Source organism: Nelumbo nucifera, chromosome 2 (genome assembly GCF_055504915.1).
Source record: "Nelumbo nucifera cultivar China Antique chromosome 2, China Antique-T2T, whole genome shotgun sequence".
Lineage (NCBI taxonomy): Eukaryota > Viridiplantae > Streptophyta > Magnoliopsida > Proteales > Nelumbonaceae > Nelumbo > Nelumbo nucifera.
Genome location: NC_142650.1, coordinates 53938029 through 53962017, shown reverse-complemented (window position 1 = coordinate 53962017; position 23989 = coordinate 53938029). Strand labels below are relative to the sequence as shown.

Sequence of the window (23989 nt, the reverse complement as noted above, 5' to 3'; positions counted from 1 at the left end):
ATCAACAAGTTGATCATATTGAAATTTTATAGTTCTCCACTTCTCCTAGATGGGACAATTACGAATTTCCCTCTCTTCAATTTTGACTTGACATGTCTGGTTAATTCTATTAGACCGCAAAATGTTCAATGACGAGATGGAACCTCCTATTCCTAGACAACTAGTCTTGGTAGAGCCCAATAAGTTAACAAATCACACTTCGCATCAGGTCACAGTTACGAGCAAATATGGGGCACAACGCAACATTCACACCACCCAAAACCAATACAACTAAAATAATAATAATGCATCTACTTCTCTACACCAGAAAAATAAAAAAATCCAGAAAACACTAGACGTCTAACCTTGCATGCTCAGGAAAATGGCCAGAAACCAAATACACAAACTCACTCAATGAGCATTATTTTATACGAACTCAGAGTATAAACTATGAAGGAAGGGCCCCCAAGATGCAGTCTCAAGCAACAGCCACAGCTTGAGGGGCAGTGGTCACAGCAGCAGCCTTAGGGGGAGGAGCAGTACCAGTATTGGAATTGCCAGTCTTGGCATCTTTGGCGGGTGCTGGCGCTGGAGGTGGGGAAGTCTTCATGTGAGGGGGTGTGTTATGCTTGAGCTTAACAAGTATCTGACGCATCCTTGCCAGATCAGTTGGCTTGCCGGGCTTTGGGCCTTGGATTACAATAATTGAAGGCTTCTTCTCCTGTTCCTTCCTCCCCTTCTTTTCTATAGCTGGAACTTCACGTGGAATGAGCCCTGCAATTGCCTTCCAGTAGTCCTTGTCTGCTTCGCCATGGAACTTCGCCCGATTGGCCAGAAATAGCTAGCACAGAACAATATATTAAGTACAACAGATGTATTGTTTGCTTATCAAAAATAAAAAAGTACAACTAATCTATTACTCCATGGCTTGGCTTGGGTGTCAGATGGATTAAACATTTTCAGTTTCAAAGAATAAAGGAAAGAATCCATACACATTTTGTCATTTCCACCTTTATCCTTAAACAAATATCACGCTCTCAAATGTCTACATGCATCTCGATTGGAATTGTATAAATGATCATAACTATCATGACAAAATGGTAGAAAGGAATACCAAAGGACGAGTAGAGGAAGAGGACAACACCATAGAACCCCTTCTTGACGGAATATTCTTGTTCCTTTGTCTCAACTTTCAACAGCCTTGTAGTGTCATCCTATATTCTGTTTGGTTGGAACAGTGAGTCAAGAGGTCCTGTAATTGCCTTTGTCTCAACTTTCAACTTTCAACTTTCAACAGCCTTTCTCCATCAGAAAGGTCCCCCCTCCCCCCCATTAGGCAGGCAAGCTGAACATCTCACTCTAGCGAGTGCCTCTCTGTAGGGCTGTAATTGCCCAACTTGAAGAATTTCAACTACATCAGGCTCGGGATAAAGGTTTAGGCCCATTCAAAGTTTGACAAATTGCCAACCCAGCCCAACCCAAAACCCAAGTTGCACCCCTACCTCTCTAAAAATTCCCAGAAGATTCACTGTTCTTAAATTTCCAGAATGTTCAAGGTTCTCCTAAAAGATGGACTCCAGAGGACGTCAATCTCTACCACTTCAAATCTGTGCTATACTACAGACTTTGTTATTGAAAATAGACTGGACATACAACCAAAGGGGCAACCTCTACACGGAATTTGTGATTCCAGAAGTGATATTTATCCTTTTTGCTGAAGCAAGCAAAACTAAATCCTTGATAAATTTTCTCAGATTCAGATTTTTTAAACTCTGTGTTGCAAAATCCAAGCATCCAAACATGGAGTTGATAAATGCTACTGACATGATTCCAATCCCAAGCAAGGTTCAAAGTATCATACACCCCGATACGGTGCAAGGGGTGTATCGGCACTTTGAACCTTGCACCCGCTTTTTTTTTTTCAAAAATAGGTTGGGGGTAGGTCTTAGGCCTGTCTACCCCATGAAATAGGTCAAACCCCCAAAGCATTCCTATTTAGCATATCTGTGACCACCGATACAATACATATCAGCTGATATGGCCCAATACGTAACAAAATTTTGAACCTTAATCCCAAGCCTAAAATTATGAAAATATCATTTCTGAAAAGGACCTCATGACTTATTCTATGAATCCAGGTAACAGAGTCGGTTTGTCTTCCTTCCCATCATCCTCCCTTCCCTACGATCAACCGATAACCCTCCCCCCACCCCATAGAAAGAGCAACTGGAACCACCTAGTTCAAGAGTATCATTTTTCCCTTGGTGGGGGGGAGTTACTTAAACATTGCCATATACTTACTAAAATGGGCTGAAACCTCCCCTTCTTTTCAGAAAATAGGTTTAAATATCCCCTATAAGAAAGTCTCTGTTAACACAAACAGAAATGTGTAATGGCAAGAAAACCCTTCTCAGGAAATGACAAAAAAAAAAGCTTCCATGCTATATAAATTCTAAAAGTATCCTTATGTACTAAACATTGATATTACTACATTGTAGCCAACTCACCATAAGAGATGTTACCAAATATTTTCAGACTCACCACACCAAATGGTAGGCCAACCAAAATAAAGAACCAACACTCTAACAATCAAAATGGTTTTTTTGTTTGGTCAGTTCTTAAAAATGTTGACTTGGTTAAAGTAAACTTACCGCATTTATGTGTTATACCCACTAAGATTTATTGGTGTAAGCTTATTCTTTTTGTTGTTTTTTTTTTTTCATTACATCAGAATTCGATTACACTTGATTGTATTCAATCGGCAGAATCCAAATATGGCGTATAAACAGAATTTACTTTGATTAGTTGGACGCACCAACTAGTTATGAAATTACATTACATTAATAGCCTCTACTCGCGTAATCAATATATATTTATTTCTTAGAGGAGTCACCTAGAGATAATTGTTCCCCAACTAAAAACGGATCTCACAAACAAATTATACGTATCTACAACATCTAATCAGGTCACTACAGAGATAAGTTGGGGCAGTTCATCAAAAGGCTACTAAGCATGCATCAAGTAAACATAATCCATTCCCAAGTCTCACCTTCTCCTTTTCTCTGTTAGTAGGTTTTTTTGTTTCAACATTGATCTTTCTCCTCCTGTAGAATTCAATTTTGTATTCATCTGCTTCATCAATTATTTGGTTCAGGAATTCTTTCTCCCTTTTCTCCTTCTCCTCCAATCGAATAGCATTTTGCCTGTACATTATAAAAGGGATGTACAGCATGAGTTACTAAAATTATAAAAGAATTAGGCATCAATAGGAAGTAGAAACAGTTAGTGTTAACAGATATATTCTTTCTTCCATCGCAGAAGTACAACTATTTTACTAATTTAAAGAGTAACGGAGAACCAATAGTGAAATTGATAAACCTAATACATCAAGTCATCAACTATTGTTTTGTCATTTTCAAACTGATTGAGGTTAAAACTGGGGAAGATTGGGAACTACTAAAGCCATACAATTAAGCAAGACGCATACAGATCTACCACCAAATCTTCTATCTATATATAGCAGTCTCTGTCCATTCACCTTACTGCAAACTAAAGTTAAACACATACAACAGGATCAAAAGATCCACGTAATGATATATACCAAGTGAAATGGCTGCATCAATAGAACGGTGTCGTTTCCTTGGAAATTCAAGCCAAGTTACATGAGAGACCGAGAGAGTGATCTAAAACCACTACCTACATCTATCATTTGCAATATAACTATAACCGACTGCCAATAAGCTAATAAAGATTCAAACAACGATCTATCAAAAGGCAAATCTAGGGAAACTGGGAACTAGGAAGTAGAAGAAACTTAATGGAAATCTAGCCGCAATAACCAAATTGCGAATTAAATTAAGATAAATTCAGGGGCAAAACGTAAAGATCACAACCAAACCTTCTCCACTCTCTGAGAGCAAAACCCTCCTCCGGCTGCATCTCTGCAGGAGGTGGCAGGATCGGCCCGTCCGTCGGAGCAAAACCCTCATCAAAAGCCTTAACGTTAGACTCCGGCGAGAAAGCCGAAAATCCACCACCGGTACCGTAGATGGGAGATGGAGTTTCAGGAATCGGCTGTGAAGTAAATCCATCGTCGCCAGCGCCGTACGAAGTGGTGTTGAAGATGGGCGACGAATCACCGACCGATTCCTTGACGGACTCGTTGTCAGCAAAATTGGCAAAGGCGTCGAAACGCTGAGAAGGGAGACGCGGGTCATAGCCGATGTAACCATCGTCATCGAATGGGCGAGTGGAAGAGACCGGTCGTGAATCCTCGCCGTCATGACTGAACGAGTCGGAAAAGGTGGACATGTTTGTTTTCCGAGATTCTGACGCGAGTCGACCACCGTTCGTTCGTTACTCTGGGCGGTAGGCGCACCAATAAGGTGCCTTTTGTTTCACTTACGTCACACGCTTCATTCGCTTCGCTCCCGTAAACCGTCTCCAAAGTTCAAAACTTCAAATTTGTCATTTTTTATTGCGAATGTGAAACACGGCCGAGTTCAGCTTCGGTCAGGGCAAAGTCCGTTCGAACAACTTTGTATCGAGAATCTCTGGAGGAGATTGGCTTCAGTCAGCAAGGCCCGCGAACAGCCTTTATAACCTTTTATGGGAATATTTTCGTACTTTTATGGGAAAATATTCCCAATGCAAGATAGAATGTACTTTGCTCCGATCTTCATAAAAGGTGGTTGGAAACGGTATAGGCACAGGCTTGCCCTGACGGAAGCCGATTTCAACACGGACACTTCAGCGATGGATGGAAAAAACAATTCATAAATTCATTTCCATCGCTAACGTGCTCGTGTTTCACTGGGGATCACGAGGAAATGCAACAGATGTGAAATTCATTAGACTGCGCCTCGTTTACTTGGGTTGATTACTATATGCCAGTAACAAAATCGTTCAGTTGAGGCATGAGAATTTACCGATGTTCAGACAATCGAATCAGGCATAAAACTGGAAAAAGGAGAGATTTACAAGTTAGAAATTCGATTGGAGTCGAATCATGATAATATATTTTATAATTTTTAATGTATTTAAATATGATGGATGAATGATAAATTTCTTAATCTTTAAAACAAATGATTAGGGTTCAAGTCTTTTAATTTAAATTTTTTAAATATACATATATAATATATACAATAAATAATCATTAATTAAAGAGATGAATTAATGATAATTTATGAAAACAAGAGGTATTGAATTTAAATTTTATTAAACAATATTTCAAAATTTCACTTATGTATGGATCTGAACAATTTTATAAAATCAGGATCAATTCACCGATCTTCATCAGTCAGCCGGTTTTCAACATGTTTTGAACAAGTTCAGTTATTGGGTTATTGGACTTTACCCCCTTCAGCTGCTTTTGTTTTTCGGGGGGTAGTATTTGTAACCATATGTTCGTGCATAGTATATCTGCATTTACAAGCGAGCATGTTAACCGGTAGCCCCAAACTTTTGAGATGAGCATGTTAACCGGTATACTTCTGCAAATGTATTATGTCCGCAACATGGCCACTGGGTTTTGAGATGAGCCTTCTGCAGTTATTGTTGAATTTACAGGTACACTTCTGCCAATGTATTCAGCAGTCATTGTCCGGAACCTGGCCATTGGGCTAAAAGGAGTCTTGAGTTTACAGGTATTGTTGGTATCTAATAAAGTCTTACTGATGAAATGATCTTAGATTGCATTTGGCATTCCTTGTTTTAATTTTTAAGGACTGTCTCCTTTTGATGTTAAAATGCTTGTATGAATACTGAGTTTTTAACTACAAAAAGAAGATACGTATTTAAAATAAAGAATGCCAAATGCAGCCTTAATCTCTATGCCTGTCTCTAAGCATCAAAAGCTCTTCTTTTAGAAACCAGGGATCCTATTTAGGATTTTTTTTTATCAGTAGTTATTTAGGAATTTATGGAATTATAGTTTTGCTAAGAATAATTTATTGCGATTAATTAAAAAATATCAGAACAAACGACACAATCCATGTGGAAATTGAACAACTATTTTTCACAAGAATCCGGATTTGCTCCTCACAGAGTACCGACTTCACAGTGCTTTCAGCCATGCATTGAGATCATCTCCCATACTTGATGTCGTCATTCATGGGAAGATGTTCCCAACGAGGGATATGATGTACTGTGAGGCGTAAATCCAATTTCTTTCCACAATACTATGCTATAGTATAAGCTGGGATTACTTAGTGCACCCCAAGGCCCAACATTTATTACTCTTTTCATCCAATAAAGAACCAGTAGTCTCAAAAAACAAACCTGATTAATTCAATTTAGACCTACTGGATCGAAGAACTACAACTGTAAAATCCAACACAATTTTGAGAGGAAATTGTTGGATTTTACATGGTCTAAGAGTCTCTTTGACCAAGTGGTCTAGTGTTTGATCCTCATTGCTTCCCTTGTAATTAATTAAATTTCCGCCAAGGTATGGATGGGCCTGTGCTTTTCTCATGCTTCAAGCCCAATGAACCTTCGCACAAGGGGACATGTTAGGGAATAAAAACCTTTTCACGGATCCAAATTATCAGAATATTAGAATGAGAAGAAAAAAATAAACAGAAAAAGCAGAGGGATGACATTTATGAAACATTAGATATGACATTGCAGAAAAATCGCCTGTATAGCTAATGAATCTAGATATCCATCACATACACGGTACATTTCCAAGAGAAAATCAAGCAGTATTATCTTCTACAAACAAATAGTATTTCAAATATATCAACAGAGAAGCTCATACCTCATGATAAAACTTTGTGTAACAATATCCATGTATGCAAACATTGACAACGAAGACAGCCAAGCACTTAAAAGATGCTACTCGCTTTTGTATCTCAAAAGAATGGCATGCAACTAGATACCGCAAATATAACAAAGATATTATGTACATATACCAACAACTGGAATCTCTGGCTGTGCTGCTCTCTTCTGAATCCACAAGACCCGGATGGTAAATAGATGTGGGTGAAGTAAAATGCTGTAGTTCTTTCCCTGTTGCGCACTAAAGCTTATATTCTAGAAGAGAAACCCCAAATTCAATAGAAGCTTGCGCAGAGTTTCATGACCCCATTTGATGTCATTCTGCAATACTTCAACATTATCTGACTGAGAATTCTTGTGTGCTTGTTCATTGGTTAAATGGATTTCTTCTTCACGCTTATCTGCTTGAGAACTGGACTGCTCTTGCACCAAGGTTAAATTGAGTTCTTCTTCAGTGCCTTTTACCAGAAGATTGGACTGCCCATGTTCATTGGCTAAACAGGGTTCTTGTTGAAGAATAGTGGCATGCACTTCTCCCTTGGTCACATTGTCAAACACAAACTCTGTTGCTTCTTCCTGAAGTGGCTCTCTACCAGGTTCTTGCTTCTCATGTAACTGGTCTTCCTGTGGTTATGAAAAACAAGAAAAAGAAAGGATTCAATGTATGTATGCATGTGCTGCCAGTGAAATGCTGGCCATTAAGCTGGATTATCTATTAAAGCTTACAATTGGAATGCATATCAAGTTCTCAAAATAAATCTGTCATTTTTATTGGGAAACATGACTATTAAGTAATTGCAGTTACAAATAACAAGATATATTGACTTTCTTTTTTACCTCAACTTGTAATTTAGTTGCTGTAGGAAGGTAGAAATAATTATTTTGAAAGAGGTAACGTAAAATTATATTCAAGAAAAGAAAGAAAAGGAAGGTAGAAATATTAATAAATGTATCATCTATCAAGTGGAAAAGGAAGGTAGAAACATTAATGAATTTATCATCTATCAAGTGAAAGAAAAGAGATTATGGGCGTTATAATGCATGTCCATGACCATATATTGGAGAATTTTATCTGTGAAGTGGAAGGGAGAAGGATATGAAAATCATAATACTCCCATCTATCAATACACCAGTTGTTAACTGTGGAAGGGTTACAATGCTGCCTTTTCTTCACCTAAAAGGCTAAAACCCATCCCATATCTTGGAAAAACCAAAGAGACTACTGGTTATAAGCGCCCCCACCCCCCCAGTCAATCAATTCTAAACCAGTCATCTCAACAGAAATCAAATAGGAACAAAGCGCATCATACCAAACAGTTACCTCGGGTGCTATGTAATCTTTTGTTTCATCAGCTGCAACTGAGGTACTAGCATTATTGATTTCTTCAATCTCTTTTTTAAGCAAACCCTTAGTTGCCATCTGTGGTAATGGGGTCAAGCCAGGTACCAAAACATGACCTTCTTCATGAGCAATCAAATTCTCGATGTTATTCATGATTATAGGGGACTTGCCATTTATAGTTCTTCCATGACTTCTAAGTATGCTTTCTGATACAGTCCATTTGTTATTTGTATTAAGCTTTGCTTCCTCTTTTGACTGAATGATGCTTTCTGCTATGGCCACTTCCCTGTTCCCATGATCTGTGGGGCCCTCTTTAGGATAATTTATGTTCTCTGCAACAATTAGTCCTTTGTTTGCAATGCTCATGGGTCCTTCACTTGGATGACTAATGTTTTTTGCAACAACCATTTTCTGGTTGACATTAGCCATCACTTCCCGATTCAGATCAGTCATGTCCTCTGTATTAGGATTAACCAATGATCCTTCTTTTGGATCAGCCATTGCTTCCTCTGTTATTTTCTGAAGCTCAGAATCTTCCCAGTCTTCCAAAACAATGATCTTGTTAGTGGTATTCCAAGTTTGCAGAACCCGATCTGGGCCAGGTTGCCACACAACCACCCCTGTAATTGCTTTGAGTATGAATTTGTATTGGATAGCCTTCCCAATAGGTATGTCCTTTTCAACATAAAAGAACAAATATATCAGAATTCAGCAATCAAATAATATCGCATTCTAATCCCCACGATTTCCTTCTTACCAGATCAACTGTCCAAATATGCCCATCTGACCATTCCAATGGTATTGCATTTGAAGGGTCCCACAAACCAAAGATGGGATCATCCCCAACCAGGAGAAATCGCTCACCAAACAAGCATTCCTTCTGCAATTGAAATCTCACATGAACAGTCCTTGGGAGATCTGAGAAGTAAAAACTGTGATAGTTTGAGAGAAGCAGAGCAAGCAGGAATAATATTTAATATGAACCATCAAGGCAACACTACTTGATAGGAAAATAAATAAACAAAAGGAAAGAAACCCGCATGTTGCTTGGCCCTGGTATTCTGCAGTCTCCCAGTCTGCCTGCACAGAAGAGGTATTTGTACAAAATCATATTAAAATCAAATTCACTTGACTGTGATTAAGCTCTGACAACAATTGATGTCGAAACTCAAAAGAACAAATCACTATTTTAGTGGGACAAATCTGCACCGCCTAAAGCTGTATAAAGCATCCACAGTTGCGGATGACATCACAGTTCATAATTTTTTGCTATCATCTTAGCTCGAGTTAAAAACTTATTAGATATATTCTTAACACTCACATAGTCACATTTATAACTAAGATATCCATAAAAAGTAATGAGGCTTAAATAGGTAAAGGCATTATACAAATAAAAGCAAAACGCAGAAACGAATAAAGGGCCTGACAACAGAGTTAAGAAAAAGAAGAAAGAAAAAAAGAAACTTTTTCTCAAAGAACCAAAAAGATCGGCATCAAGGAAAGGATATGGAGTCAGAAACTCAGAAATGACACTTCAGAAAATAAATTAGACAACCATGAGATTAACCGATTCAAGGAGAGAAAGAACAAAAGAGAAGGATCTGAAGAACTACTAACTGTAGTCAGGAACAAAAAGAATGAAATCAGAACAACACCGAATAAATACGAGACCAAAAAACCGGAGAAGACAAGAAGCTCGAAGTTTAAGAGAATCAGACGAGTTCTAAAAGAAAGATTTCAAGAAAGGGCCAAATGTAAAGAACCAGAATAGGAAAAAGGGATGGAAACGAGAAGAAAAAAGTACCTGCGCTTCGGATGCAAACGAAGCTGTCGAAAGAGACTGAATCGGTATCGGCTTGTGTTGTTGAAGAGCAATTGAAAGCGGAAAAACGACATTACTAACTTCCTGAGGTCGCAAGAAGCGACCAAGTTCTGGTCTATCAAACCAAGTTCTGGAACAGAAAGAAGCTCTACCGAGACGCTTCTCCGAAAAGATCTTCCACGCCGAGCTCGTTAGGGCTTCCATGGGTCGGCTTCTGCTTCTTTAGTGAGACTGTGATGTGAGTTGTGAGAGCGAGCAAGCGAGTGGAGAGGAAGAAGCATCCGGAATTTCTTTCTGGTGGTTGTGGTGCGACTTAAAAAAGACGGACCCAGACAGGAAGTACGGATTTGGCCGATGTGTTGAAAAGCCAGCACGTGTCAACATTGGGATGGATCCGAGAACTCGATATTGTAGTTGGACCTGATAACATCCCCGTATTTGTATTCACTAGTAAATATAGTAATTGCATTTGCAAGATACAGTATCTCCAAGACAACTATTTACGATTATGGATAGTTAGTTTATCAATATTTACAAGTGAGAGTTTCTTAAATATTATAAATGGACAGTTTTCAATAATTATCGATAATTTTTTAATTATTATAAATGAGTAATTTTGGGAGTGAGAGTAAAGGATATAAATGTCTTTTCTTATGTTTGTTGTATGTTGTTTATATAAGAGATAAAATTGTTTAATGAAAAATTTAAAAAATGGAGTTATTCGCTTTTTTATTAATAATATAGATTATTCATAAAAGATGTTTTCAATACATGGTGGGATGTGGTTAAAAAGTCGAATCTATTTCAAGGTCTGTTTGATTATTTATTTCAAGTCTTTAGTTAATTGACTAACTCTACCTTTATTGATTGAAAATTGATTAACCTTATTTTTACTGTCTTTAATAATTGACTAAATACACCTTTACCATGTTTTACCGTTAGCAGGTCGTAAATGCCCCCCATTTGACTTAACTCTCCCCACATGAAGAAAAAAGCTGATAACATGCAGATCTATACTATCAGGAGGGACAGTCATTTGGTCAGTATTCTTCAACAAGTTAGGTGTGAGATCCCCCGCCGACGGGGAAACGCGGGTTGCGAAATGAAACGTGAACACATTTCTCTATCATGTTCTACAATTATAAAAACCCGGGTTTTCGAATTCTTTCAATATCTTGTCGTGCTCTGACTCCATTATCTTGTCCTGTCCTACATCACATTTAGAGACTGCAGGGTTTAGAGTACAACTGCATGGGTATCTCCTTCTCCGTGGTTTAAAACTACGGCAGCTTGTAATTCCCACTACCATGTATTCCAGAGAAACTCTAATGGGTTGTATCAATCAAAGTTTCGACCAGATTCATAAAATACAACACCAGCACGTCAGTAGCTTGCCGAGTTAAGTGAATTAGTGATTGCATCAGATTGTCAGTTTCGAATTTAATGTCAGTGGATTAGTGATTGCATCAGTTATCGAACTTAATGTCAGTGGATTAGTATCTGTTAGTTAGTTACCGAATTAAGTGTTAGCGGATTAGTGGATTGGTGAAGTTGTTAGTTATTTGCCGAGTCAAATGTTAGTGGGATTAAATTGTTTTACTTGCCCCAAGTTTTAGGAATTAGTTGATCCTCATGTATGCTTATATGAGGCAAACAAGTTTTAGTGAGATTCTTGGTGAGTGTCTCTATTTATCTTCCTTTGTTGTGTTTCACCGATTTCATCAATTTGGTATCAGAGCCAGGTTGGTCGTGGATATCATATTTGGTGAGCTTTTTCTCTTGACAAGATAAACGATCTTCAAGTCATTGGCGGAATAAAAAAGCTCAACAATCAGAACTACAATACTTGGTCTACATGTATGATGTCCTACATGCAAGGCCAAAATATGTGGGAGGTTGTCGACGGAAACGAAGTTACGCAACCGGAGGCAAAGGATGCAAATGGTACATTGCGGAAGTGGAAGATAAAAGCGGGCAAGGCAATGCTCACTTTAAAGACCACAATCGAAGAAGATGTGCTAGAACACATCCGGGATGCCAAAACTCCCAAAGAAGCTTGGGATACGCTCGCCGTGCTATTCTCAAAGAAAACGACACAAGGCTTCAACTTTTAGAGAGCGAACTTTTGTCGTTAGCACAACGCGACATGCCGATCACTCAGTATTTTCACAAGGTGAAGTCACTATGCCGCGAAATTACCGAATTGGATGTGAAAGCTCCAATCGGGGAAACCAGGATGAAAAGAATAATTATCCATGGTTGAAGGGATGAGAGATCCATCGTATGTACGTCCAAATCTTGCGGAATAAGGGGGGAAATTTCAAAAATTCTTCTCTCCCTTCAAATGAGAAATGCATTCCCTATTTAGAAAATCATATTTTCAAGGATCAATCTTGAACCATAAACTAAATCAAATCCGAACCAAAAGAAGTAGGAGAGGATTGTACCTGATACGGAGAAATAATATCTCCCAACGAAGGTGTTCACACCCAAGGAATAATCCAAAGACTGCTCCCACTGAAGATGGCGCAGTGTAGGATGGAGCAGAATCAACAATATTCTTCAAGAATTCTGTCCTTCGCAAGAAACAACAGGATGGCACGTGACCACATCTTTCTATCAATTCTTTCTCAAAGAACAGATGTCAAGATCAAATCTTGACTTCTCCCACAACTAGAGATCGAACTGGCAAACAGGGCGGCAAGAAAGAATTCTGCAGGGTTGCTTAATTCTTTCTTCTGTGATTTCAGCTCTGAAGAGGATCTGATTATGTGTCTTCTAAAGGTTGTCGCCCCCTCCTACTTTTGTTAACCTAAAAAGATCAGCTCCTAATCCAATTAGGAGCTGCTTATCCAAATCATATTTGGATCATCCCTCTCTTTAGGTGATAAGGATAAACCCTTATCTTATCTGCAGATTAGATTAACTTTCTCCTAATCTCATTAGGAGGTTTCTAGATCTGAATGTGATTCAGATCTGAACTCTCTGAGTGGATAGGGTCAAGACCCTATCCTATCTGCTAATCCATCTCATAATTCGCCCCATAATTAACTAATTAAATAACCCAGTTCGAAATGGGCTTTAGGCCCATTAAGCTTATGTGCTCACTTAACCTTCCTAAATGCTACCTAGTTGGGCTTCCTTGTATGGCGTGGGACCCAAACATTGATCTACACATCAACCACATGTGTTCGGCCCGGCCTTTGTTATAAGGCCTGGCCGAATACACTGTTATGGACAGTGCACCCCCTGAAACCCATCAAATGGGCTCTATGGGCCCAACACTTACCCTAAGTGGTCCCTGGGCCAAGCCACCTTATAACACCCAGGGACTGTGGGCAGATGCAAGATTAGCCCATCAGGTATTACGCTCAATGGTCTTACACATAACCTCTCAGCCCATAATGATCATACACTGCCCGACAAGAGAGGACCTATCCCTCGGCTGCAAGGAACAGTGTTGCACTCTCTACTTCTATGGATCCCGGGAATTAAAACCTTCTTGCAAACATTTTGGAAACCATAATATATATACTTTTATATCTCATATAAAATATACTTTGCAAAACAAATCTCAACGGTTGAAATCGGTTGCCGGCAGTCTTGGTTTCTATCAGTGAGAGCGCATCCCCGATCATTACCTTTGTCCGACAAAGGGGCTGATCATGTCACTATGATCACCCACTCAGATGAATTCTCAGACTGTCCCAACATACCCAGGTTTTGACCCCCGCTAAGGATCTCACTGATTGGTACATCAAAGACAGCCCAATCCGACACCTAGTGCAGTGTCATAATCGAGTCTAGGGGTCGGGTGTAACTTTCCAGTTTTGCCCATCAATCTCCAAGGTCCAGGGCAATACTGGAAATCTGGTCCAATTCAAAGATTCAATTAATCCTACACAATATGTGCCTAGGGTCTCACCCTGGTAGCTGAGACAGGCCACCCCAACCGACTTGGTGGCACCACAGTGTCAACCTTATCAGGATAGGTCTCCCTAGACCGACCCACTGGCTGTGAACATTCTAAACTAACACGAGTCTCATTAAGTGTCTAGTTTAAGGGTATTACACAGAAACATACCAAGGGAACATGAATCAAATATGCACTTTTATTCATTTACAATAAACTCATAAAGTACATCATTCTGATTGAAGCTAAGGGCATACAAAACTGTCTAACAATGGTTTGAGGCCTGAATATAGGGGCTTTGTTGTTGCAGTACAGGGATGGCAAAATCAACCATCACTTGTTGAATTCGAAAATGAAGTAGTAGAAAGGAAGAACAGGCACTTGGCAGAAATATGTCGAAGTATGCTTCATAAGAAGAATGTTCCAGGACAATTTTTGGCAGAAGCAATGAAGACTACAGCTTTCATAATCAACAGGCTTCCTCAACAAAGGTTATGCTTTCTTTCACCTTTTGAAAAGTTGTGGAATGTAAAGCCTACAGTTAGCTATTTTCGAGTTTTTGGCTGTATTTGCTATGTTTTTGTACTTGATCATTTACGTAACAAGATGGACAAGAAAGCTATTAAGTGCATTTTTGTAGGATATGACAATCAAAGAAAAGGATGGAGGTGTTGTGATCCTACAACTGGAAAGTGCTACACATCTCGGGATGTGGTGTTTGATGAAGCATCTTCATGGTGGTCCTCAGAAAAGGAGATACTACCAGACTCAGATATTATTAAAGACGAGCTACAATCTGCTCAAATCCAGTTGAGTTTAGGCAAATCTGAAGATGCAGATGATGGTGGCAATGTCCAGCAAGACGTAGCTCAAAGTCCTTGGCAAACTGGAGTTTATGATCGATCAGGCAAAAAAGGTGAGCCTATTGAAGCAGAAGCACCAACTTCTCTCAGAAAATCTACAAGAGCCAGAAAGCCAAATTCCAAATATGCCAACGCCGCTATAATAGAAGAAGCAGCTGCATACGAACCAGAGACATTTGAGGAAGCATTTCAGAATCTGGAGTGGAATAAAGCTATGGATGAGGAGATCGCTGCATTAGAATGAAATCAGACTTGGGAGCTCGTGCCAAAACCTAAAGATGTGAAGCCTATCTCTTGCAAATGGGTGTATAAGGTAAAGTGTTGCACAGATGGATCAATCGAGAGGCACAAGGCTCGCCTGGTAGCTCAGGGGTTCTCTCAACAATATGGACTAGACTATGATGAAACGTTTAGTCCAATTGCAAAACTTACGACTGTATGAGTTCTACTTGCACTTGCAGCTAACAAAGATTGGAACTTGTGGCAGTTAGATGTGAAGAATGCATTCTTGCATGGGGAGTTGGATCGGGAGATCTACATGGTTCAATCGATGGGCTTTCAGAGTCAAGATCATCCTGAATATGTGTGTAAGCTACGGAAGGCGCTTTATGGTCTAAAGCAAGCACCGAGAGCTCGGTATGGCAAGATTGCTGAATTTCTGACTCACTGTGGTTATTCGGTGGCACCTGCGGATTCTAGCTTGTTTGTCAAAGATAGTGGTTGGAAGCTAGCTATTGTGCTAGTATATGTGGATGATTTAATTATAACAGGAGATTGTGAAGAAGAAGTTCTCCAAACAAAGGAGAATTTATCAGTTCGGTTTCAGATGAAAGAACTTGGTCAGCTCAAGCACTTTCTTGGTCTAGAGATTGATCGTGTTCAAGGAGGATTATTTCTCTATCAACAAAAGTACTCCATAGATTTATTGAAGAAGTTTGGAATGCTTTAGTGCAAACCAATTTCGACTCCAATAGAGCCAAAGGCCAAAATGTGTGCCCATGAAGGGAGAGATCCGGAAGATGTAACGATGTATTGATAGTTGGTGGGTAGATCTATTTAACTTTAACCAAACCTGATGTTTCTTATGCAGTTGGTATGATGAGTCGGTACATGCAAAATCCAAAGAAACCTCACTTGGAAGCAGTTCGGCGAATTTTAAGATATGTGAAGAGTGCACCTAGCTATGGTGTTCTGTATAAGAAAAGTGAGAATTGCAAACTAGCTGGTTATTGTTACGCGGATTATGCAGGTGATCATGATACCCGACGCTCAACTACTGGGTATGTCTTTATGCTTGGGTCTGGAGCAATTTCTTGGTGCAGTAAAAGGCAGCTAACTGTATCTCTGTCAACAACAGAAGCTGAATATCGAGCTACATCAATGGCAGCTCAAGAGTGCACTTGGCTTATACAATTGTTGAAGGACTTGCGTCAACCAACAGATTATGCAGTTACTTTGTATTGCGACAATCAGTCGGCAATACATTTGGCGGAGAATCCAATCTTTCATGCAAGAACTAAACATGTGGAGGTGCACCATCACTTTATCAAGGAAAAAATTCTGCCAGAAGAAATTGTATTAGAACATGTTAAGACAGAAAATCAAGTTGCAGATTTGTTCACAAAATGCTTAGGTGGCAACAAGTTTGAAAGTTTCTGCAAACAATTGGGGATGATAGAAAGAATCAAAGCTGGTGTTGAGGGGGAGTGATAAAATACAACACCAGCACGTCAGTTAGTTGCCGAGTTAAGTGGATTAGTGATTGCACCAGCTTGTTAGTCAGTTCCGAATTTAATGTCAATGGATTAGTGATTGCATCAGGCTGTTAGTCAATTATCGAACTTAATGTCAGTGGATTAGTATCTGTTAGTTAGTTACCGAATTAAGTGTTAGTGGATTAGTGGATTAGTGAAGTTGTTAGTTATTTGCCGAGTCAAATGTTAGTGGGACTAAATTGTTTTACTTGTCCTAAGTTTTAGGAATTAGTTGATCCTCATGTATGCCTATAAGGCAAACAAGTTCATCGATTGTAGCATCCAGTTTTCAAATTAAAATAGCTTGGTTGCTGTTTAGTTTGTGCTTTCTTCTCTGTTTCGTGAGATTCTTCGTGAGTGTTTCTAGTTATCTTCCTTTGCTGTGTTTCACCGATTTCATCACAGAGGCCCTGTGACGACGTTTTCTTTGATTTAGTAGTATCGGCGAGGATGAAGAAAGATGAAATCGATGCCGTTTATTCGTCTGGAGTGGAAGAAAGCCAGATTAAATCATAGCCTCAAGGGGAACGATGATTCCGGTGATGCTGGAAATGGGGTTTCCCATGCTCAGTAGGAGCCTTGCAATAGTAGTTCGAGTGTGGGAGAAATGGAAGGTTCTTCTTCGAGGTTGCATTTTTTCGTCAGGATGATTTCGGGGGGAAATACGATTGTCATACATGCGAATTCGGAGGACTCTGTCGAATCTATCCATGAACAAATTAGAAAAATGACTGGGATTCCAACAACCGAGCAAAGGTTGATCTACCGAGAGAAGCAGCTCCAGTGGGAACAGTCGTTGGCCAAGTGTTCCATCCAGAACGATGCGGGGCTTCAGTTGGTCGGGCGTATGAGGAGCACTGAGTATCCTCGAACTTGGCAGGTAATCAACGATTTGGTTTCTTCTATTTGTCGCCTGTGTCAAGGTGATTCAATCCGTTCCTCTCGAAACGTTAAATCCCGCGTGAAGGAGTTCTTGTGTATTACTCCGAGGGATGGCAGTGAGCTTACTTCGGGACATCTTCAGATATTTAGGTCTTCCGGTGCCCCATCAGCTCTCGTCATGCTCTTCCTTTCGCCCCTCAAAGGAAACAAGGAATACGCGGAAGAGTCTATTCGGCTCATTCTTACTCCCAATATTGAGTTCTAACCGAAATCAATACAGTCCCACTGCGGAAGCAGCATTTCTAAACTTTATCGTGGCGCTGAATAAAAACTTTTCTCTGTCATGAGGTCAAGGTGGTATTTGCAACGACCGCCGTAGGTGGCGATGGCGATGGCAGCGTCGAGCCGTGGATGGATGGTGCTCCTCTCTTCTCTTTCGACAGATGGGACGAGTGTCTGAGAGGGATTGAGTTAAATATAATTTTGTATAGGAGTATAACGGGCATTTTACCTTTTTTTTTTTCATGTTTAACGGTTAAGGATATACTTAATCAATTATTAGAAACCTTAAGAATACACTTAATCAGTTTTTAAAGATAGAATTAGTCAATTAACTAAAATATAAGGATAATTTAAGAAATTTATCCATAATTAATTAATGGGTAAATTCCAAAACCCCCCTGAAACATGGGAGTGGGTTGCTTTAGCAAGTTGAACTATGAAATACCCTCAAACTTTGGAATTTGGCATTGGTTCCTAACATGCACCCCACAACACAGTCAACGGTGCATTTAGAACATCTACTTCCGATGACAAGGAAAGTAAGGACACCCGGTCTGATGAAATATGCTATGTTTAGTTGTTTACCCAACCGTATTGGGCTCCCAGCTTGATAATTTTGGAAGTATAGAGAATTAGAGGCTGTTTGGGAGGGCTTTTGTATTTGGGGTACATTGTGTTAATTGAATTGCAGTGGTTGCATCAGTGTTCTAAAAGCTATTCAAAGTAGTTGGGTTTAAAAAGCCCAAATTGATTTTGCAAATTTTTATCAAATACAGCTTTTAGCATTTTTATGTGGGGTCCAGCTTAAAATATTAGAAGCGGTATCCAAAAAAATCCTCCCAGACAGGCATTAATTTTACCCCAATATTAGGTCAGCCAGTCCAAATGGAACTTGGTTTGGTTTGGAGCTGGTTTAGCTGCTTTAAAAAGATCCGGCTAAGTTATTTAAAGAGGTAGAAGCAGACGGGCCTTGAAATGATTGAATGACAGTCAATTCAAGTGTTAGAGAGCAAGGTTGGATCCAAGATACACGAGTTGATTCAATCAATTCAACCCTTTGATAGAATGATAGGGGAGGCAAATACTGGTTACAACAGCGGTAATTTCATGCTCTAGCACCATGAAGAATTTCAAGCAATAAGAGAGCGCATATCAAATTAAGAAAAGTGGGTGGGTTCTAACCTGCCCATTCGAATTGGTTGATCAATATCTATTGGAAGTGTTGCCCAAATCACAATAAATTACTAAAAAGAATTATAAGAATAACTAACAAGGAAAGAGCAGGTATGTAGAGAAATAGTCCAAACTGGAAATCAGAACTTCCTACTTTCTTCAGAGATTGTGTCGCCTCTATCAAAGGGTTGAGTTGACTGAATCAACCCTTGTTTTCTTGGATCGAGCCTTGCTCTCTGACATTTTTTTTTTGGAAAAACTAAAGGAGAATTCATTAAGAAGAGTTTAAACTACATCTCCACGCTGAGCTAGGGCCAGGAGAAGTGGTCCCATAGCCATAGTCAGGTTGGTGGAGCTTCAAGATATCCATATCACTTTGTTGCCTAGCTTTTCCTGCTATTATATGAGCTATGATATTACGGTCTCTTTCGATATAAGTTACATTACAACTGACAAATTGATTAACAATCCTCAAGCAGTGCTTGTTGCAACCATCTTTTGTTTTTAATTAGTTTTGTTGGATACTTGGGAGACTAGAGTAGCAGAATCTGTGAAGACTTGAACTCCTTTCAAACCAAAATTTAATGCAGTTAACATGGCTCATTGCTCTGCAGTTAACATGACTAAGAACCTTCAAAAGTTTTCCAATTGCTCCAACAATTTTTTTTATTGGGGATAATACTACGAAGCCAATACCAGCCTGCAAATTTGAGACAAAAGAGCCGTCAACAGAAATAGAATAAGTAGTGTCATCTCCAGAGGGTGAAACATTCTGATTCAATATAGCCTCCAGATTGATCAAGCTGGTGGAATATATAGAAGGTTCCTGCATATTCAGAAAGGAGTTCAACTTACGTAAGGGGATTCAATATAGCCTCACTTCCCATATTAATCTCATAACAACAACCCATTTTCCAAATAGCCTTTGTTGTAGAAATCGGATTCAGTCAGTGCTAGGCCCGTTTGAACAGCCTTTACAGCCTTCTTTGTATTGGGAATATATCCCCATATAATAAAGCATATAATTATAAAGGTATTCCCAATGTAATGTTGTAAAGGCTGTTCGAAAGGTGTTTTAATGGGTTTTGCACCGACTAAAAGCCCATCTCTTTGTTGCAACCCATTTTCTGCTGTCCATGTGGGGCCCCCACAGAAAGCCATAAGCTGCTGTGTTTCAAGTTCAGATTGGTATTTCAATAAATGGTTGGGAATGTGTTGTGGGGCACGCTTTATAGGATGCCCTTGCGAATAATTCCAGCACTTCAACCCCCAAATAGGCACTTAATGGTCATTGCACTTTTAACATTTATTTTTGTGTTGTCCAACATGGAAAAATAATAAAAGAAACTATATAAAGGTGTCAGCTGGTAATTCAAAGTTAGGGATGCCAATGGACCAGTTTTGGGTTGGATCCGTCCAAATCAACATCAATTTATCCAAATTGGATGGACCAATCCAGCCTTAATTGTCCAAAGTATTTTTTGGATTGGATTAGATCTAGTTCATCCATAATGAATTTATATTGAATTGGATTGGATTAAATCAATGTCTGATCCTTTGATAAAAGATAAGAATACAGGTGTCAATATCAGGCTTGAATTGGAACGGATGTAAATTAAAACCATTTTGAACTTGAACGGTCTTGACATTGAACTGGACTGGCCCAAAAAAAGTCTAGAGACTCTAGACTCTAGAGTATTCATAGGATTGGATTAGACCTCGTCTATATGTAATGGACTCATATTGGAGGATTAGATTGGACCAATCCGGTCCAATTGACACCCCTATTCCAAGCTCAACATGCGAAAAAACTTGGGTTGTAATAGACTAATATTATGAACCAAGTTAACCAAGGGCTGTAATAGCATGTTTTAACTGTCACGTTTAAGTAGTCTACTTAACTGTCATGTAAAACCAAGTTTTAGGCCTACTAGGAATTTAGCAGGAGATTTAATATTTGGGGGTTGCCAGGGTTAATAGTTTGTCTTTTGAAACCTCTTCGAGATTTTTACAGAATATACTTATAATTGTCATAGTGTTGTTATTAGCCTTCAAACGTATCTCTGCTCGAGCATAATTCACAAAACTCATAATATATTAAACCCTACCAAAAATGAAATCAAAAAAATTAGAGCATATTGGATTTACATCAGTTTGAAATCTGTGATGAGGGGTAATTTGGTCCTCCAATGATATCATGACATGTGACATTGCAAAACAACGGAGTGATACTTCGGCACCATATAAGCAAACCCCAAGAGCGCCTCGGACACTTCACAACTGCATTGATGATCTCGGTACCACTCCAATAGGTCGAACCGCGAACAACTAGGCAAGACCTGAGGTCAGCGTAAGAGGTGACCTGCTTCCATCGATCTGACCTGACTCTGGTTAACGACCTACCTAACGTGCCAAGCGACCTCCTCCTTAAGTGGACTATCGCCTTTGAATTCTCTGGAATCATGACACCATGTTGGAAGAGTTTGTTATCACCTTGCCTGCTTCGGGCGGAATTAGATAAACATTACCTACTTACAAAGAATCCACCTTCAGGCGTGAAAACCACCTCCGAATCAGATGGGCTAGAGATCCCGAATGCATTTCGTGAGCCTCATGGCAATTTGCCTATATAAGGGCCTCACCTCCAATCTCAGAAGGTACGTGCAATTTAACACTCAAGCTCTCTAGCTCTCTTTTGCTTTCTAGCTCTCAAAAAACTCCACTTCGCTAATTTAAGCATTGGAGTGCCCATACTGAATAAAGTAGCTTGAGTACTCTGATCTTTTCTCTCTTTCCTTACAACTCGACCAAGCAACCTATCTAGTCTGACATACGAGCTTTCCTCTAGCAAGGAACTATGGGTTTCTCTAGAACTCGACATATATAACTTGCCCTATGTTGCATTGCCCCCAAACAGTCAAGATTAATTTTCATTTTTGTCCACATTTCTCCATCTTTCTTTTAACTAGTGGAATGGCCCGTGCGATGCACGAGGTATTTGATATTGATGGTGATATTTGAATATGCTTTTATATATTGGGTATAGATTTGTAATTTATGTTATTTTCTTCAATTTTTATGATTTTCTTTTTTTTATAATTTTTTATGTATTTTTTTGTTTTTTATAATTTATATTATTTTTTTTCATTTTATGTCTTTTTTCATAATTATTTTGCAATAACATATATATAATGGGAAAAATAGAAAATTGAGGGTAAAGTTGAAAAGTAAAATTAGAGTGTTTTGACCAAACCAATTGCACCATTCTCATTTTTGATATATAAGTTTCTATGATTTTCTACATTTTTTGTAAATTTTCAATGTATTTCTTTGTTTTTTGTAATTTATATTGTTTTCTTCATTTTATGTTTTTCATAATTATTTTGTAGTGACAATATATATAATGGAAAAAATAGAAAGTTGAGGGTAAAGTTGAAAAGTAAAATCAGGGTGTTTTGGCCAAACCAATTGCAACATTCTCATTTTTTAGTATATAAGATAAGATATACATGGTATAGAAATTTTTATGATTTTCTATATTTTTTGTGTATTTCACATTCTCATTTTTTAGCATGTTATAGAAATTTTTATGATTTTCTATTTTTTGTAAATGCTTTTGTGTATTTCTTTATTTTTTTTTTTGTAATTTATATTGTTTTCTTTATTTTGAGGAGAAAGGTGCATAGGATAAAGAGACACCATTTCTATTTCCTTCTTCCTATTGTGAAGTAGGGGGAATGGATAAGATATACACTATACAGAGAGGGGTTTAAAGGAGAGAACTAGGGTTTTAGAATTTATTTCTTCGCTCCATGTGTGAATGATAATATTTGGCCTTTTGCCTCATGTTGTTATGCTCGTCAATGGTGGGGTTGTTATTTGCATATCTAACGGCTAGCGTTTGGATATAGGTTGATCTTGATTTGTTTATATTCGGATTTGAATTGAACATCAATCCGATTTTTGTAGAAGAGTCCAGATCTCCTGCCAACAAAACACATTCCAAACCCCTACGACCCTACCAAGTACAAAACCCCTACGGTATTACGTTGGTAGGGTGTTTGATTATTGGACTGGCCTGATGATCGTTGAGAAAAAAAATACCCTAAAACAAATCAATATAATGAACCTGAAAGCAGTTCCAATCCAATACAACTTATTATGTTAACGAAGACAATCAAAATAGAGGGGAAATGGGAAAAAATACTTGAAAAAATAGGGAAAAACAAAAAGAGGCTTCATTTAATCATCTAATTGATTGTTCGATAATGAAAATAGAGAGGTCAAAAAAATCCATTCCTCCCTTCAATTTGAATTTGTGGGTTTTGGGCAAACCATCCGATACTTGATACATGTTGGCTCTAATCAATGAAGAGGCTCATCAGGTAGGCCTGACGGGAGTAGGCCTGTCAATGACACCCGAAAATCCGAGGCCCAATTTGATATCCGATCTGATTATCTTGGATTCAGATTACATATTTATGTAATCGGATCAAATTCGGATGTTACAATCTACATCCAATTAATAATCAAATCGGATTTGGATTTGACCCAATATGATTTGATTAAAATTTGAATATGATTACATTATAATATTTATTAATTTTAATATATAAATTCTATATAATTATATTAAAATTTATAAAACTATATTTTAAATATTATATTATATATGAATTTATATACAATAAATTTAGTATGTTATATTTATATTAATTATTATATATAAAAGTTGAAAAATAAATATATATTTTTTTAATTTTACTGGTATTTTAGAGAATTTAAAGTAGAGTCGGATTAAATCCGAATCCGATATGAGTTTGTTAGGATTCAAATTCGAATCTGAGTCTTTAAATCTAATCGAATTTTGGATCAAATTTGAATGTAGTTTCTTAATATTCGGATCGGATGCGGATTTTGCTACATCCAATCAGAATTCGATTCGATTGCAGCCCTATTGGGGAGAAGATCAAATAAGGCCCAAGGGGAGAGAGAGGAGTAGGTTCCATAGCGGTCTTATTATTATTTTATTTGTTAAAAGCATGAACTATTAGCTAAATAAAATTGGAAAAATAAAAAAAACTATTATTATTTTATTTGTTTTATCTAATTACAAGTGTTAACTGTTAATTAAATAAAATTAGAAAACTAAAAAGGGTAAAAATGGAAAGTGAAAATCAGGCTTTTTCACGAAACATT

At 38.3% G+C, this 23989-nt stretch overlaps 2 protein-coding genes and 2 pseudogenes across 5 annotated transcripts; 2 read left to right on the top strand and 2 right to left on the bottom strand.

The window, feature by feature from the left end:
* Window positions 1–271: 271 nt before the first annotated feature.
* LOC104601245 (clathrin light chain 3-like) lies at window positions 272–4730 on the bottom strand. Its single transcript, XM_010264521.3, has 3 exons — window positions 3878–4730; window positions 3029–3182; window positions 272–820 (listed from the first exon to the last, which is right to left on the bottom strand). Exons 1-3 carry the CDS (start codon window positions 4288–4290, stop codon window positions 458–460), a joined length of 930 nt encoding a protein of 309 aa, XP_010262823.1. The 5' UTR covers window positions 4291–4730; the 3' UTR covers window positions 272–457.
* Window positions 4731–6603: 1873 nt separating this feature from the next.
* Window positions 6604–10214, bottom strand: LOC104601244 (uncharacterized). 4 transcript variants are annotated; one of them, XM_088897392.1, is made up of 5 exons: window positions 9906–10214; window positions 9103–9181; window positions 8859–9019; window positions 8081–8776; window positions 6604–7383 (listed from the first exon to the last, which is right to left on the bottom strand). In XM_088897392.1, exons 1-5 carry the CDS (start codon window positions 10125–10127, stop codon window positions 7015–7017), a joined length of 1527 nt encoding a protein of 508 aa, XP_088753518.1. In that variant the 5' UTR covers window positions 10128–10214; the 3' UTR covers window positions 6604–7014. The 4 variants fall into 4 exon arrangements, with proteins under 4 accessions (XP_088753518.1, XP_010262820.1, XP_010262821.1 ...); XM_010264518.3 differs by having other exon boundaries at window positions 8859–9033; window positions 9138–9181; XM_010264519.3 differs by having other exon boundaries at window positions 9142–9181.
* Window positions 10215–15797: 5583 nt separating this feature from the next.
* On the top strand, window positions 15798–16409 carry LOC148802225 (secreted RxLR effector protein 161 pseudogene; annotated as a pseudogene).
* Window positions 16410–16586: 177 nt separating this feature from the next.
* Window positions 16587–17663, top strand: LOC148802224 (E3 ubiquitin-protein ligase UPL5 pseudogene; annotated as a pseudogene).
* The last annotated feature ends 6326 nt before the right edge of the window (window positions 17664–23989 follow it).